Raw genomic sequence first — 18,335 nt, forward strand, 5'->3', positions numbered from 1 at the left:
CCACATCTGCCCAGATGTGCAGGAGGAAAAGCAAAGGAGTGGAGTGAGAAATGACCAAGGAGTGCACAGCTCAGGGAGTTCCCACACCTCCCAGCACAACGCCCCTGCAATGCTTTCCCAGGAGGGGAATCCTGGGGGAAGATGAGCCAGGCTGAGCATGGCCAAGCAAGATTCTCAGGCAGAACTGCCTCCTGCAAGGGCAAGGGATAATAATCACTGCTGTGCCCAATCCAGTTCTTACTACTGCACACATCACTCCAGTCTGAAGGGGAAATCAAACAAATGCAGCAGTCTCAAGCTTAGATTTGTGGCAAGTTTGTCTGGACAGCCTTCTCTTCCTTTCCCCACCCAAGTGAGAGGGGCAGAGCCCGTGTGAAATGAGGAGACAACACCTGCACAACAAACAAGGCTTCCCTGGACACGCAGTGGGAGATCTAAAAAGCACATTAAAGAAGGAGCTAATCTAGATAAGATCATATGGAAAGATAAAAGTTTGATCCAGACTGACACTATCTGCTCCTGGTGGCTGGAGACAAGGAAGGTCTGACACCAGGACACAGTGTGATTTCATACTCACCACTTCCTGGCACCTCAAGATAAACCCTGAGCACCTGGCCCATCTCACAGACTTGCACACAAATCTGTGCATCAGTATCAGAGCTTCCAGCCAGCCTAAGCTTTTCTTCACTTCTTTACAGGCTGAGGAAAATCAAAACAAGTGATTAAGACGGTTCTTTGCTTCATTAACAAATATACAAAGTTTTATTTTGTTTATTAGATTGGTTTTCTGTATGTTAACATTATCATAGCAGTTATAACCCACATTCACAGCAGAGATTTTTCTAAGAGCATTTTGCAACACTAACTGCTGCATCAGAAATCCTTAAGAGAAACTTATCTTTTAGCTACTCAGGTAACTTGAATAATAAAGTGCAAAACCACAATAAAATTTGACAGACATATGTCCCAGCTCATATTCAGTGAAAAAGAAAGGTTTGTAAGACCACTAGATATGGATTCACTGCACACAACAGAAGAGTGTGACCTCAAGACACCAATTTTCAAGTTTTCCCATTACCAGACATTGATTACAATGAATAAGTTTCCATTACTTTTAAGGGTAACATATAGAAATCACAATGAGGTTCAAAATAAAACAAAACACATTGGCCAGACAACCTGAAGCTTAGCCCTGTATTTGGTACCTTTTACCCAATCAAGGTTTTGGGAAGAACTGATGAACAGGAACAGTTCAGTTCTTGATGAAACAGCCTCTGTTTTGACAAGGAATCAACTGGCAGGACGTAACACAGCAGCTTGTTTGGGAAACCAGTCATAAATGGATTTTTTTATACGTATTTTTTACCACCCATAGACATAAACATGGTTTCATTCAACTAATGATTGCCAGCATTAATTACTGTCCTGCACAATCCAAGAAAATGGAGAAATCTCAGAATATTATGGGAATCAGGCTAAATTCATAAAATTAACCCAATCTTTTGTGTTTCTCTCTCTCTACAGCCACTGCTGCAGCCTCTCTAGTACCAAACACTCTTTGCAAGACAGATGAAGTATCCCAAACTCCAGGGGCCTTTCCCTTCCTTCTCCCTGACTCATGGATCTTTCATGAAGCCCTTTGGAGCTATGACTTAAGTGAGCATTATCCACAAGGAGACAACTCAATCCTTCTATTTACAGAATGCAAATTAAACATTACTCTTAAATTCCGTCAGCTCTAACAACTGCTGTCCTTCTACCCCTTGCCAGAAAATGACAGTTCAGCAGGCCAAGCTTGAAGAAATAGCAGAAAGTTGGAACTCTAAATTGCCTCTGCAGCCCTCTCCTAAGCTCCCTTTGCTAAGGACACAAGACCCCACTGTCAGAACAGAGGACAGACTGACCAGCAAGCTTTGAGGACCACGTCCTGCTTTTACAGCTCCAAGTGTAACCAAAAAATTGCACAACATACATTCCCAAAGAACTCAGTTTTACACAACACTCTCCTTCACATTGTTCTATTTCACTACAGTCAGTGCTCCCATCGAGGAAACGATTCCATGCACAAGCAGACAGCAGAACATCCAGTGCTATTGGGGAGGCTGCACTTTGCCTTTCCCCCTCTTTTTGATCCTTGCAGCTCAGCCAATGCAAGGACCCAGCTGTTGTAACCTGGGATAAGGCACTTGCCCCAGATGAGCAGTACAGCACCAGGCCAGTGTGCCAGACAACCTGCAGGGACCTTTTCTTCACCATTTAGAGCCAAACAGGGAAGAGTTCTGTAGCAGTTGTGCTCTTCCAGCCCGGAGTGCTCCTCCTGCAACAGCCTGTGCAGCTTTAGCAGCTGCTTCACATTCTTCCCTAAACTTCCTAGTAACGGCCACAGATTTTGCAAACTTCCAGAAGTTTATTCTATTTCCAAATCAGCTCGAGGTGCACTTCCAAAGGGATTCGTCAGAACTTGTGAAACATCACCAGGAAATCACAAAGAGAGAATTTTCACCTGTCCAGCAGCAGCTCTTAACCACCTACACAGCCAAGGTTTGTCAGTCGAGGTCTCACATGATTTCAATTCCCTGAAAAAACAAAGTTGCCTTATGGCATGCATAGTATAGATATCACTAGTGCTACCTGGAAGAGTTCTAGCTCCAATCCTCCTCCCTCCCAAAGGGGACAAATTCAAACCCACTTCTCTGAATAGTTTAAATTTAATCTTTGCTGCATATATTTCAAATAAACCTGTGCTCCAAACCTTGGAATAGCCTAGGAGTAAAAAAAAAAAAACCAACCTGTTAACTCACCACTGACAGAAGAAAGAAGTGAGATCTAGTTCCTATCAAAAACAAAAGCACATCTCACTTCTGGGTTTATTTGTTACTTTCTCAAAGACATTTTAATATAATTATTCTGATATTCTGGTCTAGATAACAGCCAAAATCTCAGTTTTAAGGAAAATCCCTCATTTTACACTGATTTGAACTCCCGGTAGCTTTAAGCACCCAAATAATTTTAATTTTTTTTTCTACTGAATGAATGTTCTGCAGTTCTAGAAAGATGAGTTCTGCACTTTTGTTCACATACAAAAAGACAGTCTAACAGATGTAAACTATTTATTGAATATTTGCCACCAATATTGTTAAATACATAATCTTGCAGTTTTTTCCCGCTTTCAAGTTAAAATGTCAGAAACAGAACACCAAATATTTACAATTCTTGTAAGGAATGTTACATAATGACACATTAAGGCGTAAAATTCTTTTGGCTTATAATTCTGAAAAGAATGATAATAGCAAAAAAGTGATGCAAAATCTTCCTCGTGAGATTATGATTAAGCTACAATGTTTTACAAAAATATGGTGTAAGATGGCAATAATCCCATTCAAAATCCTGCATTAGGCCCCTCGAGAGAGAGGGGAGCTGATAATTTATACAGTCAAAACTTTAAAATTTACATATAAAGGTACCCTATCCATCACTGAAAAGTACAACTCTCAACATATACAGTTTTCAGGCCACAGTTTTGAAGGTCTGGAGTATCAAGTTGGTTTGATGAATTAGTCGGTTGGCACTTATGAACACGTTTATTGCCCTGTGGAAAGAGAAGAATATTGCTTCAGAACCTTCTAGAAACATGGCATTGGAGAAACTCAGCATTACTGGCATGGAGGCTTGGAGAATTGGAAGCACAGAGATGTTCCACCCTGTGCTGACCTACCTGAAGCTCCCTGCTGGCAGGCAGCCAGCCTCATTTGCATAGCTAATCCCAAAAAGGCTTATTTGGCAGGAACTGGAAAAGAATTTGGCTCTCTATCATCACTGACATCTCAATCCTTTCTGGGATTCACATAACCAAGGGAAAAACGTGGAGCAGATGATTTGGGGCTTGGAACTAGATGATCTTTAAGGTCACAGCCATTTTCTGACTCTGTGATTGTTAAACACCTTTCCAAAGCTGAGCTCTTCACCCGCCAGGAATTCCAGAATTGGCAACTCTTCCCTCCAGGAATACTGAACGTGCACACATGTGCCAGCAGCACACTATTTTAGCTCCCTTTTTGCTAAGAAAGGTGTGGGGTCACGGAATCTTTCAGCTCAGTAATGAGGTCTGAGCAGGGCTTGTGTTCAGTGCTGTTCCCTTCTGGGGGAGCAGGATCTCACCCCATGTGCAGCTCAGACAGACTGCAATTTCTCCTGAACACAGGCCTGATGGAATTTCTTACACTACTGCAAATCATCAACACACTTTAAGCTTAAGGCCACAACACACAGTACTTCTGTCCAGGAATCAAAGCTACCAAAGCCTAAACTTCTCCTTTTTGCATCAAATTTAGCCCCAATTCCAGGAAAAGGAGAGAAACCCAAGAATGCTTTGATGGGAGCAGGATGGTACTCCCAGCTGGTCCCAAGACTTTTCTCTCCTTTAGTAATGCACCATCTCCTGGGTGCTCTCAGCCTTTGCCAAGCTCAACAAGAGCTGACATCAAAGTTGGTTCCATCTTTAAAACAGAACACTTTGGCACTGTCAGAATCTGAGGGGGATCCACTCATCCTCCAAAAGAATCAGTGAATTTTACAGGAAGAGTGACTTCAAAACCCAAGGTGAAGGCCTGGAAAAAGCCTCAGTCTGAAGGCAAAAAATGTTCAGCTAGGAAAAGATTCAGCTGAATCATTCCAGACACTGCAGAGCACTGTGAGGGTCTATAAAGAAAGGCCAATAAAAATGTAAATCAGAGAGAACCCTGCACAGATGTTTTGTATTTGAAATGATACTTCAAATAGGTAAATTACTTTTCTCAATAAAAAAATCCATAATTTCTCTGTCCTTGTATACGCACTGAGAAAACCCACACAGGGCCAGGAAATTTAACTTCTCATATTCAAATTCAAAACTAACACAGCACAGGAGTGTTACATGGTGGTGTTATTTAACAAATTTCCCTCTCCTCAAAGGCATTACAAAAGAAACAGCATTTTAATGCAGCCATGGTAATGAGAGGACACAGGTAAGGAAATTATGAAGCCACTCCTAAAAGAGGCAGCTTACACCCCAAAGCTTGTCCTATTTTCCTGTTAGTCAACAAAGCATTTCATTATGTAAATCATCAAAACAACAGGACAAAAGCATACTTACTTTCCATCTTTAAAATAGGTTTTCAGAGTATCGCTGAAACTTTTGGAGTATTTTACAAACTCTTTCTTTTGGTGCTCAAGTGCCTACAAAAACAAAAACACCAGGAGCAGAGTCTTAGTTCACATATTTCTGGGTAGAGTGAGAACCTTGAGGTTCACCTGATCAGAAAATTAATGAATGTTACATCGGGAATAAATTCTTTTTTTTTTTTCTTTAGAAGAAACAAAGAAAAATCTTTTTTTTTGTCTAAAATTCCTGAGACCTCTCATACAACCATTTTGTTGTTAAAGCATGATGCCATTGATCAGCTAATCTCTCCTATCCATCCTTTGATCCAAAGGATGCTGCCTCCTCTTTTGCCAACAGAAATATTAGATGAAGAGCTGGTGCACGTACCCGCCGGTTCTGGTACTGGTATTTCTTGAAGACATTATTTACTGTGTCAAGAAGCTCCTTTATTGCACTTGCAATGTCCCTGTTGGGCAAGAAAAAGAGAATTTGAACATCCTTAGGAGATCCCATGAAATGCTGGAATTTAATCCCTTTCTAGCAGGTATTTCTTAGGGCAGTCTCTGTAGAGGAAGTGTCAGACAGGATTCCCAGGACTGTGGGAATTCAGCTTTGGAACCTGCAAGTTGGGTCAAGTAACACCTTCATCATTTCTAACTGGGATCAGGCTCTCCTGCAATGGGAACAATGCTGCTACATCTACAGAATTTCAACATTCAGGCCTAAATACAGGGAGTTTGACCTCTCCATCTGCAGCAAAATCCATCATATTGTACTTACTTGATTGTCTGAAGAAACCTCACTCTGTCATTGATCTCATCTGGAATCTTACTAAGAATCTGTTTAAGTGCTCGTGCTTTTTCATTAAGATCCTGGAATTCAGGTTCAGGTCTTTCAATCATATACTCTGGCAAAAAAGAACATATTCAAAGCCACCATTAGTTTGTCCCCAAGTCTGCAGTGACAGCTGAAAACACGACACAAAATGCACCAGGGGGAATTTGAAGGTGAACAGCACAGAAAGAGCCATGAGCAGAGACCTGCAGTGAATAACCCCTGTGTGAGTCAGGACAGTGCAACAATCACCTTTATTACTGCATGGTGGAAAAAAAGAGCCCATCTGACTTTATTTGAGACATTAAAGTCATCAAATTCAGTATTAAAGTAACTTAAAGCCTGCAGTATATTCTCCTTCTGTGACAGTGTAACTGCTGCTTTTAATTTGAAGCAGGGGAAAAAAACCAGAGGATGTTATACTCCATATTTGCCTTTTCCTGGTTGTTAGCATTGCAAAAGGTGAACTATGCAGCCATAAAAACCATAAAAACATAGTTCTAAACATTCATTTTCTTTCTTTCCTTCTCTTATTCATCAAGCATCCTTCTCAGGGAGATTTAATTTCCCCAGCAGTAGTATTTAAAACCATAAATTTTCTTCTACTATGCTGAAAAAAATTCTACTAAGAAACAAATAATCTCTTCCAGAAAGAAAAGAAAAATAGAGAATTGCATGTTCCTAATTAACAGTGTAATTAAAAATACAGTTATTCAACACTGGATTTACCTTCTACATCATCAGCTGCCATACGCAGAAGAGACTCTGTGAAATTCACATCCACACTTTTCTTCTCCAGAATTTTCATGATGATGTCCTGTGTAAGACCTGGATTTTCTTTTTCAGCCTGTAGAGCAGAGAAATTTTGTATTCTTAAATATGCAAGACCTGGACATTGCAAGCACAAGGATTTTCAGGTAAATTGCTTCAGATACTGCAGGAGTTTGGTAAGAACTTTGAAAGTCTAATGGCTTTAGACCAGTACATTACATTACATTAAAAACATTTTTTCACTACAAAATTAATTTTTCTTGGCCTACATCACTGATTTTGTATAAGTAACTTTTCCAACAAGCCCTTGCACTCATTTTAATTTGAGTAAGACAAGTTTTTAATAGATGTCTCTATCCTGTTATATTTCATAAACACCAAGCTTTGAGACAAAGATATTGTATCCTCTGGAATTTAATTCACTCCAGCACAGGTGCTATCCCCCACCTTCCCCATGACATTTATAAATGTGCCTCTCATGAATCACATCATATGCTCAGACATCACCTGGGAATTGCTCTTTCAGAAAAAAAAAAAAAAAAAAAAAAAAAAAAAAAAAAAAAAAAAAAAAAAAAAAAGCTTTTGATTGATGACATGTCTAAGTACAGAGCTGGATTAACACTGGAGCTGTTCACATCACCTGTGCTGCTACCAAAAATCTGCTCTGTGTGGAAGAAAAATGAGCCTGGGTGGGTTTTTTAGCTGGCACTACCATTTTTACCACATCTCAGTTTAACATCCAGCTTAGCTCCTTGCCACCAATTGTGAAAACACACAAAGCCAACCCACACTTTGTAGGAGCTCAGTTTGAGACTTCAGGACAATCAGGGTAATTTAGATTTAAGTGCAGGAACAGGGAAGTATCCCTGAGTTGCACAGCTCAGATAAGTCATGCCTGCTGTTATTTTGTTTCAATATTTCAAAGCATCACCACTTCAATTAAGCAGTGTAAAGGAATATCTGTATCCTCACTCTTTAGGAATACAATGGGAAAGTCAGAAGAATCTTTTTTTCCATTTACTGCTGGATTTCTACACAAACACTGAACTTCATCCACAAAACAATCCCATTACCACTCACTTTGTAAACCAATTTCAAAGTCTGCTACGTGCTACTGCTCCTGAGCATCTCTTCTACAAATCTTGTGAGTTTTAGACTAAGCTTATAATTTATTCACTGACTGCTCCCTCATTTAAGCTTTTGTTCTATATGGACAAGAGAAGAGTCTGTTTAAAATTGCCCATTCAGATTTCTCCTCATGACATCTGCAGGCATCTCAAGCTTCCAGTTCATGCAATTGTCCACTTTATTTTTAGACTACTGGATCAAGCATGAAGTCTTAGATAAAAAGACAAGGAAACAAGAAGCTGACCTTTTAGCTTCATCATACACAGCTTACTTTTGAAACAACCATTTTTCAATGCAAGTTACTTCTCACCTTAATAAAAGCTGCTCTCAGTGTCTGAGCTGCAGACAGGTTTACTCTTTCTAGCTGCAATAAAAGTTCAGAATCAATAATTAGCATTCTGCTGTTATCAGAACAAAACAAGTCAAGTAATCACCCCTTGCCCTATTAAGCAGAATGGAAAGATTCAAATTGCTGGTCTCACTTCAGAGATACCATAAAGTTAATCCCAAAGGAAAGAGTTCCCCCCACAAATGAAAACAAAAATCACTGGATGTATTTTGCAGTAAAAGTCTGACAGAAGATTTTGAGAAAATCTTGGCAATCTCTGATACTCAGAGAAAAACAAATATCCTATTAAATTACCATCAGCAGTAAAATTAAAATGCATCAAGCTGTTCACAGGTTCGACTGTGTGCTATTTCCTGCCAGAGAATATCAGAGCTGGGATTTTTGTGAAAATCCTCTGTTAAAGGTGAGAGAAAAGCTCAGGACCAAGCAACCTTTAATGGCCATGAAACTGTTCATGGCAGGAAGGGTGAAACAATGCAGAGAGAGAAGATGAACAACACGTTCCTGTGGCCACATTTCCCAAAATAAAGACAATTATTGCATTCTAAGGTAAACTGGAGCTCACCTCATTAAAGACAGGGTACATAACAGCATAGAGAGGCATGGAAACCATAGAAGTGGTCTCTGCTTCATTCTTCATCTCTTCCATTGTCATCCTCATTCAAAGAGCCACTTCTCCAGGAAAACACTATAGAAGCAAAAAACTCCTCATCCACTGAAATGTCTCCTCTTTTTCCTCGTTGTGCAAGAATACTTGAAGGACTTGGGAAATCTATTGTCCTTAGGGTGTGTGAGAAAAGAGAAAGCAAACACACAATTACAAATGCTCCTGAGGGATGGGTTCTAAAAATGACAAGGCATAGATCAAGGTGAGTTTTACTGCCTGGAAACCTGGAATTTCTTATGACATCAGTCAAGTAAACATGGAATGACCACTTGGTATAATTTCAAAACCCCAACTGATATCTATTGAGTGAATATTTTAAAGAAAAGGTGCTACCACAAGTGTTTTTCCCTTCATGTTCTTATGGGATCAATTCTCCTGAAAGCAGGGATTTTATGTGATATTTACAAAAATCTTGCCACCACTCACAGGCAGCAGCATAAGGTTCCTGACAACCCCCATCCAGAAAAAGCTTGGGAAGCACTACATATGTAACCCCAAACTTCATCCAGATGCATTGTGACTATTAAAACGACCTATAAATACTCCCTATTTTTGCACATGCATCAAAAGCTGTGATTCTCCTGGAGATCAGGGCCTACTTTCCACCCATCCCAATGTGAACACTGCATCTTTGGTTTTATATAAGCTGAAGTCATGTTTCCACTCAGGGTGTGTCCCCAGCTATGTGAACTCAATGGAAAATTATTGTTCCAGTAACTGAACCTCTGTTTTGGAAGTTCTCCACCCAGCCCAGCTCATCGTACCCAACGTGGAAGGATCACTGCTCAGACCCAGAAATGATGTGGAAAAGAAAAAAAAAGGTCACCTTACTGTTGATAAAAACCCCTTGTTCCAGCCTGCTGTACTTCCTATTCATCAGACTCTTTTAAAATATTTTATATGACATGATTGAGTTCAAAGACCTGAAGTCCAAGTCAGAAATAAAGATACAAAGAAAGATATTAAGGGGTTTAAGTTTTAGATTTGCTAGGAGTATTTAATGCACTAGAGGAGAGATTTTTTTTCCTCCAGACACCAGACATTTGCATGTCTGGGTAATTTACTGACATTTTAGTAAGAAGTGAAAAAAGTGAAATGATAAGAAACAGCAGAAACTAGTCCAGCAATCAACATCACTTCCTGAGAGTATGAACAGGTTCAGAACATGCCAAGACATTTCTTCAAGCTATATTCCTCATTACGCTCTGCACTGGCTAAAGATCTTCAGGCTGTTTAAACAGAAGAACAGGTCTTTTTTGTCCAGAGCAGATAAATAATTGTTTAGCCATAATTATACAAGCGAAATTTGTTCCTGATTTGCAGTCAGCACAGAGAATAAACTGGATGTCTACAAATTTTGTGCATAGCTCATCTGAGCTTTTTCTGAAGCAAAATTAAACTTGACTACAGTCAAAACTTTATACAAGTCTTCCAACATGGACTGCTTACTGCAAAACCTCACTTTGCTTCTGGTGCTGCTCCAACCTCCAAGTGCCACAGATGAGCTGATCCCTCCAGCTCCAGAAAAGGATTCCTGAGACTTTAGAAAGGGCTCTGCATGGATGAAATCCATCCACACGGATGGAACTGCCATCATCAGGGGTCTCACAGCTTTCTCACCCACCCCAGGTATCTTACAGCTGTCAAGAGCATGGAAGAATACAAATGAATATTCATCACTCCTCAAAAAGTTGAGTGTTTTCCCAAGAACTCGTTTCAGTTACATAAATTCATGCCAGGTCTGCTCACATGGGGGGAAGGAACTTGTCTGAACAAGTTTTCACTCCCTGCTGCAGGTACAAGCTGTCCCATTTATTATCCATGTGTATTCCCTGCTGGATGGAGATCTGTTTGCTTTGCTGTCTTCTGGAAGTTCAGTAAATATCCACTCACACATCTGACAAGCACCACGAGCATCCACAGGTTAATTTATAGCAAGTTTTTCTCTCAGTATTCTCAGATTCAGTTTTTTTTAAATAGTTAAATCAGGTCGCTGAACATTGTTCTGCTCTACCCAAAAAGATTTTTTATGGCAGGAGGAAGGGCAAAAAAGGACAAAATTGCCATTAGATATAATTACTTTGTTTTTATGGGTTAGCAGTATCCACGCATGCACAAAAGGAAATACTAAGTGAAATGATGGATTTTTATGATGATGAAAACCTATTACACTGTGAGCTACCATGAAGAACTCATTTTCTCCTGAAGAACCATAAGCTATTGTTACTAATCCATGCTACAGTTAAAACCCTCATATAAAAACAATTATACATTATCTATCACCCCTTTTCCAGACTCTGACACTCTTTAAAAAAATACACTTGGATTTATATTAATACAAAAGATACCAATTTTGCAATTGAAGAGGTGGGTTTATATATACATGCACACAAGAAATATTTAAGAACATTTTTGTTGCCAAGGTATGAAAAGAAATATATTCCATTTATCACACTGCTTGTTCATTATTTCAGCAATCTCCCAGTTTTCCAGAAGATACACTGGGAAGCATCACAGCGTCTGAAGTACCTGACTGCTAAAATTCTCAAACTATTTCTCTTTTCCATTAGGAATCAACTTGACATCTTTTGGATGTACCTTATTCACTTCACTCTTTGCTAGTGTTAAGTAGAAAGAATAATTATCTTCACAAGAACTCCGTGTTCATTGTGTTACTGAAAGTCAGTTTGCCATAGCTGCACTAAACCACATCCAAATACCCTTGAAGAAAGTCTCAATCCTGATTAGGGACCAAATCCTCCTGGAAACTGAAGTTTCTGTTCTATTTAGATCAAGTATCAGTAAGTCCACTTAACCTTTGAAATGGCCTGACTCAAGGCAAAGTTTAATGCACATTATCACACAACAAGGAGGAGCTTTCAGCATTTCTTTTAGGATGTGATCAAAAGCAGCTCTGCACAGCTGCCAGACTTCATGACAGTGTCTTGTAACAGCTTAACTTCAGTTCCTCCAATCTCAAAAGAGCCTTTTCTTTGAGAGGAGTTTACCCTAGTTTCATCTGTCATCTGGCTTTTTTGACATCCTCAGAAAAGGTGGAATAAGATTCCATGAGGAGGTGATTTATTAGGACAGCACGGTGGAGTGGTGAGAGCTGAGAAAATCCTGGAAAACTGGAAGATGTATAAAAGGTGTTACTCTGCTGGCAAACCTGTTAATTGGTCTGAGGGGGCAGATGAGGAGAAGACAGCAGGACACTGCCAAACACTGAACTGAGTGTCAGCCTGATCCTCCTCTTTGTCACAGCCACCCCACAGCCCCAAACCTATGGGTGTGCAATGAGAACCCTGGAGAGAATGTCCAGAATGATACAGGGAATTTAAAGAGCATCTAGATTTGTCAACTGTGCTAAAACAGCATTTAATACAACCCTGACTGCTCAGTCCTGACCCATCAAACACACCAGGCTGTATTCCAAGAGATGCACTAACATGGAATACGTGCTTTCACTGCCAGAATAAATCTTACATTCTAACTATTAAGTCTCAGCACTAAAATATGGTCCCAGCCAGTCAGCAAACACAGAGAGCTGGTATATTTTAGATGAGGAATAGATTTGGAAAGGTTCTTTGACAGACCTATTCCCCCATAGCCACCCAGTGACATTTTAAATCATTCAACTGAACTTTAGCAGGAAAAAAACTCAAAACCCAATCCCTGCCAAAAAGGGTGAAGACACTTCCCAAATGCACAACTACCATTGTCTGTCTAAGGTGAGAATTTTCTTTCTCCAATTCGTGTCATTTACTGACAGACTTTGGGTCATGCACTTAAATCCAGCAGAGCTGCTTCATAAAAACACAACCACGACCATGTAACTGCAGCAAATCCAACTTCCCCAAATCCACACCTGCTCCTAGGCCAGGCTGAAGATGAGTGAGGCTTCCATCAGAGAAAGGTGTTTGTGTAACACACTCTTCTGAAGCAGGGCTGAAAGCAAAGAGAGCACACTCTCATCATTTCAACTTTCCCAGTTTTAAACCAACAGAAACATTTGGTATCAACTGGCAGGGGTTCAGCTCTGTCATCAGCAGATCTACCTCTGCACTGATGTTGTCTCTGTTCCCTTCTCCAGGCTCCATCTACCCGAGATCTGGCAAGTGCTTAGATATTCTTTTTTAAAAAAAGTACTACAGAGGAACAAGGCCCAAGGCAGTGATTACAAATATTATTATTTCAATGGTTATGTCAAAAATCACAGCTCCATTCCTGCTAGAACAGACTACCTGACTGCCAAGAGGTTCTGCTCCACTTTTTTGCAGTGAAGATTCAAGAAGAGGTTTCACCTTTGGCCTGATCTGAGATCCCACAGTCACCAGAAAAAGTCCAGTCATTCAAGTCCAAGGAAGAGAGAATGGGGGAAGGGGAATAACAGCATAAATTCCATCTGAATTCAGAGGCAGAGCTTGAATCAAAATGTAAGACCAACATGCTTGGGAGGCAGGACTGTAGGTAATTTACTATTGCTGGTGTAAAGTTTATGGAAGTAAAAAAAATGCAGAATATGCTCTTTTAACTACATACACACCCCACACCTCTCTTCATAACTCTGGTTCTATCATTAATGATCACTTGAATTAAAGAAAACCCTAACCCACATTTAATTTTTTTTGTCAGATATTACTTTACCTGCCACTGTATTTTAATTATCAAATGCAATTATTTCCCATTGTATAACTTAGATTATTTGATACAGAGCTTCAAAGCTTTGTTTCAGATACAGAATTACTTTCCTTCTCTTTAAAACTGACTCTGGGTGGATTCACTGGGATTAGCATACAGATCAAGTATTAGGATAACAATCTGTATTTTAAAATCAGCAACGATAACAAGAGACTTAAAAGGCTGAACTCATTCCATATCCTACTGATTCTCACACCAAATAGGTTCACTGAAGAGTTAATAAAAGGAATGTCACCAGCAAATAGCATTGGAGTTTTCAAAGTGCCTTCAAATGCCTCTCACTAGAACAGAAATACAGTTTTCAAACATCCCCACACACGTGTAACAGTCACCTGCAGTGGAATTCTCTCTGCCAAAGCAGAACTGCTTATGCATTTGATTACTGTAAGAGCAGTTCTATGACTAATTCAGAAATGACACAGACCTGTGATAAATCCAAGACGTCTATTTTTAGAACCGTATCAACTTAAAAAAATAAAAAAAAACAAGCCTAGCCTGAAGTCAGGCTTATAATTAGTCCGTGTTCTTTCGCTGGACTTCAAAATGGAAGTGATTTAATCTGTCCTAATACCCCCAGTGTGTGTCTCCCGTGAGACCCTACAGCCTGTGCTCCAGTTCCAGCAGTCAGCAACACCAAAACTGTTACACAGCATAACTGAGCACAGGTCGTGAATGCTGGAATAAATAACCACAGCACACCCCCCTTCCTCTTTCTTTTTCGCCTCTTTGGGAATGTGAAAGTGAAGCCATTACTTTATCAAACGCAAACAGGTATGACACAGCTCCAAAGGGACAAAAATACATTCCAACGTGTGAACAAATACCAGAGGAGAATTAGTTCTTCTGGTAACAGCAACAGCACAAGGTTTCAGGCACCCAGTGTGTGCGAGCTATAGGAAAAAAAAAAAAAACCACCAACCCAACTCACCAGTTCAGTGAGCAACTTAATGGGACACCCCGGCCCTGAACACCTCCCCTGGCTGCTTTGTCCCTAAGGGGGGACCCTGCGGAGAAGGAATCACAGAATCAATCCGGCTGGAAAGGACCTCCAAGATCATCGAGTCCAACCTTCCCGCAAACACCACCCTGTCAAGCAGAACGCCACGTCCAGCCTCTCCTCGGACCCCTCCAGCAGCGGTGACCGCACCACCTCCCAGGGCAGCCCATTCCGAGGTCTAATCGCCCCTTCTGTGGATAATTCCTCCCTAATGTCCGACCTACACCTCTCCCCCGGCGCACCGAGAGGGAAGCAGCCCAGGCGCCCTTTCTCCCTGCCCGCCGCAGCCACCTGACAGCGCTCGGCTCCCAGAGGACGAGCTAAAAATAATACACACAAAAATAAAACACATCCGGGCCTGCGCCTGCCGGGCCCGGGCCGAGGGAACCGGCCCCAGGCCGGGAGCCCCGGAGCGGGGCCAGGCCGCAGCCCCCGCGGCCGCGGGAAGGGCGGGGAGAAGGACAAGCCCTCGGCGGTGCCTCGGGGCCCGGAGGAAAGAGGTCACCGCCCGGCCGGGAGGGGAAGGGACAGCCCGCGCACCTTCCCCTCACGCCGAGGCCGCCCTCAGCCGCTCTCTCAGCCCGGCAGCCCCGCAGGGCGCGGCGGGCCCCGCGTCCAGCCCGCGGAGCGCCGGCCCGGGCAGCGCTCGGCACCTCACCTGCCCCGGCCCCGGCCCGCCGAGCCCCCGCCGCTCCCGAGGGGCTTCGCCGCCGCCGCCGCCGGAAGCGCCCGAGAGGAGCAGGAGCAGGAGCAGCAGGAGGAGGAGGAGGAGAAGGAGGAAGATCCGCGGTGTTACCACACAGCAGGCGTTGTCCGGAACCGCGCGCGGGGCCCTGGGGCTCGTAGTCCGCCCTCGGCGACCACAAGCCCCACAATGCCGAGCGGCGCCGGGGGCGGGAGCGCTCTGCGGGGCGGGCCGGGGCGGGGACAGCGCCGGGCGGAGCGGGGCTCGGAGCGGAGCACCGCCCAGCGCGGCAGAGCCGCGGCGGAGCGCGGACGGGCGGCAGCACCGCGGGGCGGCGGCAGTGCCGGTGAGTGCGCCCGGCCCTTCGCGGGGCTGTGCGACCGGATAAACCGTATTGCGGCGCAGCGAGCCCAGCTCCGTGCCGGGGTAGCGGCGGTGCGGGGGAGCCGCTGCCCGTGCGGGGGTCGCCGGCGTTCTCTGAGGGAGGCGGGACGGGCTGCGGCGGAGAGGAGGCGGTCGGCACCGGAGCTGTCTCCCCGGTGTGGGCAAGCCCAGAGCCCCTGAGGCGCTCGCCGGGCTCCTGCGGGCGGCCGGGGCACGGAGCCGCCCTCAGCCCGGCGGGAGCGCTCCAGCCGGAGTTGGTGTGCTCCGCCGGGGAAAGTGTCGCGGTGCCGTGTCCCGGAGCCTGCCCGCGGTGTGCTCCGCTGGGGAAAGTGTCGCGGTGCCGTGTCCCGGAGCCTGCCCGCGGTGTGCTCCGCCGGGGAAAGTGTCGCGGTGCCGTGTCCCGGAGCCTGCCCGCGGTGTGCTCCGCCGGGGAAAGTGTCGCGGTGCCGTGTCCCGGAGCCTGCCCGCCGTGTCCCTGCGGCCGATCCGGGAGTTCCCTGCCAGCTGGGCTCCCAGAGCCCGCCGGGTTCGGGCTTCTCCCGCCTGTGGCAGCCCCGTCCTGGCGCCCCGACTGTGCGCCCCGAGTGTTGGCCGTGAAAAGAACTAAACTTGGGCATTATTTGCCGAGGTAATTCTGCTCCTAGTAAGCTTTGAGGTTTGGAGTTTGGGATTACATCGCGGGAAGAGCTCAGTGATTAGAATTTGGCGTTAATATTAAAGCAGCATCTCCGTTCGAGGTTCCGATTTGCGTTTCTGATGTGTCGCTGTTAAACGCTCGCTATTTTTTTTTTTAAACGCTGATGTTAAGGCGCACGAATTCCTCGATGTGAACATGGAAACGAGCAGCTAAAGCATTGAACTTGTCAAGCGCTGGCTGTAACTTCTCGCAGTGCTGGTGGTGAGGTGGGAAGAGTTGGATGCCGGAGGGAACAGGGATGATGTGCAGGTGTCCGTGTTACTCATCCACATCCCCTCCTTAGGGATGAGCAAGGGCTCTGGGTGGGGCAAAAATAGGAAAAAATGCACCTGGACTCTTACACATCATTACACATGTGAATTTTCTCCTTCCCGCGCCACTTCGTTTTTTGTTTTAATCAGATCGCTGGATGATCTCTCACATATCAAATACTCTACGCATTCTCCTATTAAAGGGCTTCCTAAAACCTGCATAATGTGTGTGAGTTTTGTGCTCTTAATCACCTCTGAGCTCAGATTCTTCAATATTCCCCTCGTTTTTGATGTGAGCTGATGATTTAGTCTAATGGAAAATTACGCCCTTCTGTGTAGGAGAGAGGTGTTTACCAAAATGTTGTAGCGTAGATTGAGCCAAATGTCCGTTTAATGATGCTTTATTCTTTCACTGAAATTAATATGGTTTAAATAAAGCTGCAGTTGTAGAGCTGCTAAAACTTGAGATAGTTACGTCTTCCATCAATAATGTGATACTTTTGCAGATTCTGTCAGGTCTTGGTTGGAGTTTTTGGGGTTGGACCGTGGGGTTCGGACCAGATTCACACTTTGTCATTTCATATCCATTGTATTTCTCAGAATTGCTCTGGCTTGGTTGAGTGTGATGAGGAATACATACCAAAGGAAGGGAGGGAGCAGGAATGGTTGATGGTTTTTTTTTTTAAGGTGTGGGTTGTCTACAGAATCACACAGGGGCAGCCTAAGATGTAATACAATGTGAAGGCTTGTGGCAGTGTAAAGTTGCCTGTTAAAGGCAGTCATGAGTTCCAAAATTTGACCTCGTGAGACTGTCTGTCCTGTATTTTCACGTCCTTTAGTCCAATTTGAGTTGGGATTTTTCAGTTTGCTTTGAGTTTGTCTCTTCATCTGCCATTGTCAGCGATTTGCTCACATGTAGATGAAAGTTATTCATGAACGTGTCAGTCATCTCCTTTCATATTCAGGGGTGAACAGTTCCAGGAGCACTGCTGTTGTAATAACTCTCCTGAATTTTATTCTGTTGATGTAAATGTTGTATTTATGTGTTGCTTAGTGCAGTTTATAACCTTCTGTATCACAACACGTAGCAATGAAAATGGGTTAGTGCTGGTAGAATTCTTCACAGCAAGATCTGACTACTCCCTGCTCCTTTAAAGGCTTCTTCGACTAGTGCTTTACTTCTCAAAATTTCAAATTTGTTTTTTGGGTTGCTCATCATCAGTGAAGACACATAGTTGGCATGCCTGAATACCTTTTAAAATAATTTCTAGCAATTGTGTTCTGTGTGGGCAATACATTATTCTGTCTGTGTAAAGCACAGGCTGATTTAATGTAGGGTACATCTGTCCTATACTCAGTTTTCAGGCTGTTGTTATCTGAATTAAGCTGTGTGTTCAAAATAACGTTAAAAATTGGTGTGTAAGCATGGTTTTCAAAGTTAATGTTTGGTTTTCTCTATTTTATATGTGCTTGCATATCTCTGATACAGTATAATGGGCAGATGGTAGGGAAAGATGTCTGTATAGTCAGCTGTAATTAGTGATAAATGTGTCCTTATGAATATATACATTGTATGTACAAAAAAACAGAGTAGTTTATATTGGAATCCCTTAAAAATGTTGGGGTTTCAATTGTGTCTTCCCAGCATGGTCCTGTGGACTGGATGGCTAAACTTAGAGGTGGGGGAAATAACATACCAGGTATTCCTGCAAGAGGAACAGAAATACTTTC

The 18,335-nt window shown here is 43.1% G+C and overlaps 2 protein-coding genes across 7 annotated transcripts in view; one reads left to right on the top strand and one right to left on the bottom strand.

Annotated features, from left to right (window-relative positions):
* Positions 1-731: 731 nt before the first annotated feature.
* Positions 732-15,390, bottom strand: PDCD10 (programmed cell death 10). 5 transcript variants are annotated; one of them, XM_066325701.1, is made up of 10 exons: positions 15,246-15,378; positions 14,519-14,594; positions 12,758-12,837; positions 8,788-8,994; positions 8,184-8,237; positions 6,704-6,821; positions 5,921-6,047; positions 5,528-5,606; positions 5,132-5,214; positions 732-3,589 (listed from the first exon to the last, which is right to left on the bottom strand). In XM_066325701.1, the coding sequence occupies exons 4-10, from the start codon at positions 8,881-8,883 to the stop codon at positions 3,508-3,510; spliced, it is 639 nt and encodes a 212-aa protein (XP_066181798.1). In that variant the 5' UTR covers positions 8,884-8,994; positions 12,758-12,837; positions 14,519-14,594; positions 15,246-15,378; the 3' UTR covers positions 732-3,507. The 5 variants fall into 5 exon arrangements, with proteins under 5 accessions (XP_066181798.1, XP_066181793.1, XP_066181797.1 ...); XM_066325696.1 differs by having other exon boundaries at positions 8,788-9,002; XM_066325700.1 differs by lacking the exon at positions 12,758-12,837 and having other exon boundaries at positions 8,788-9,002.
* Positions 15,391-15,602: 212 nt separating this feature from the next.
* Positions 15,603-18,335, top strand: part of SERPINI1 (serpin family I member 1) — a 44,795-nt gene continuing 42,062 nt past the window's right edge. For both annotated transcript variants that reach the window (XM_066325702.1, XM_066325703.1), the window contains exon 1: positions 15,603-15,618. The gene's annotated coding sequence lies outside the window, so the exon portion shown is untranslated. The remainder of the gene's footprint in view (positions 15,619-18,335) is intronic.

This window comes from Sylvia atricapilla, chromosome 10 (genome assembly GCF_009819655.1).
Source record: "Sylvia atricapilla isolate bSylAtr1 chromosome 10, bSylAtr1.pri, whole genome shotgun sequence".
NCBI lineage: Eukaryota > Metazoa > Chordata > Aves > Passeriformes > Sylviidae > Sylvia > Sylvia atricapilla.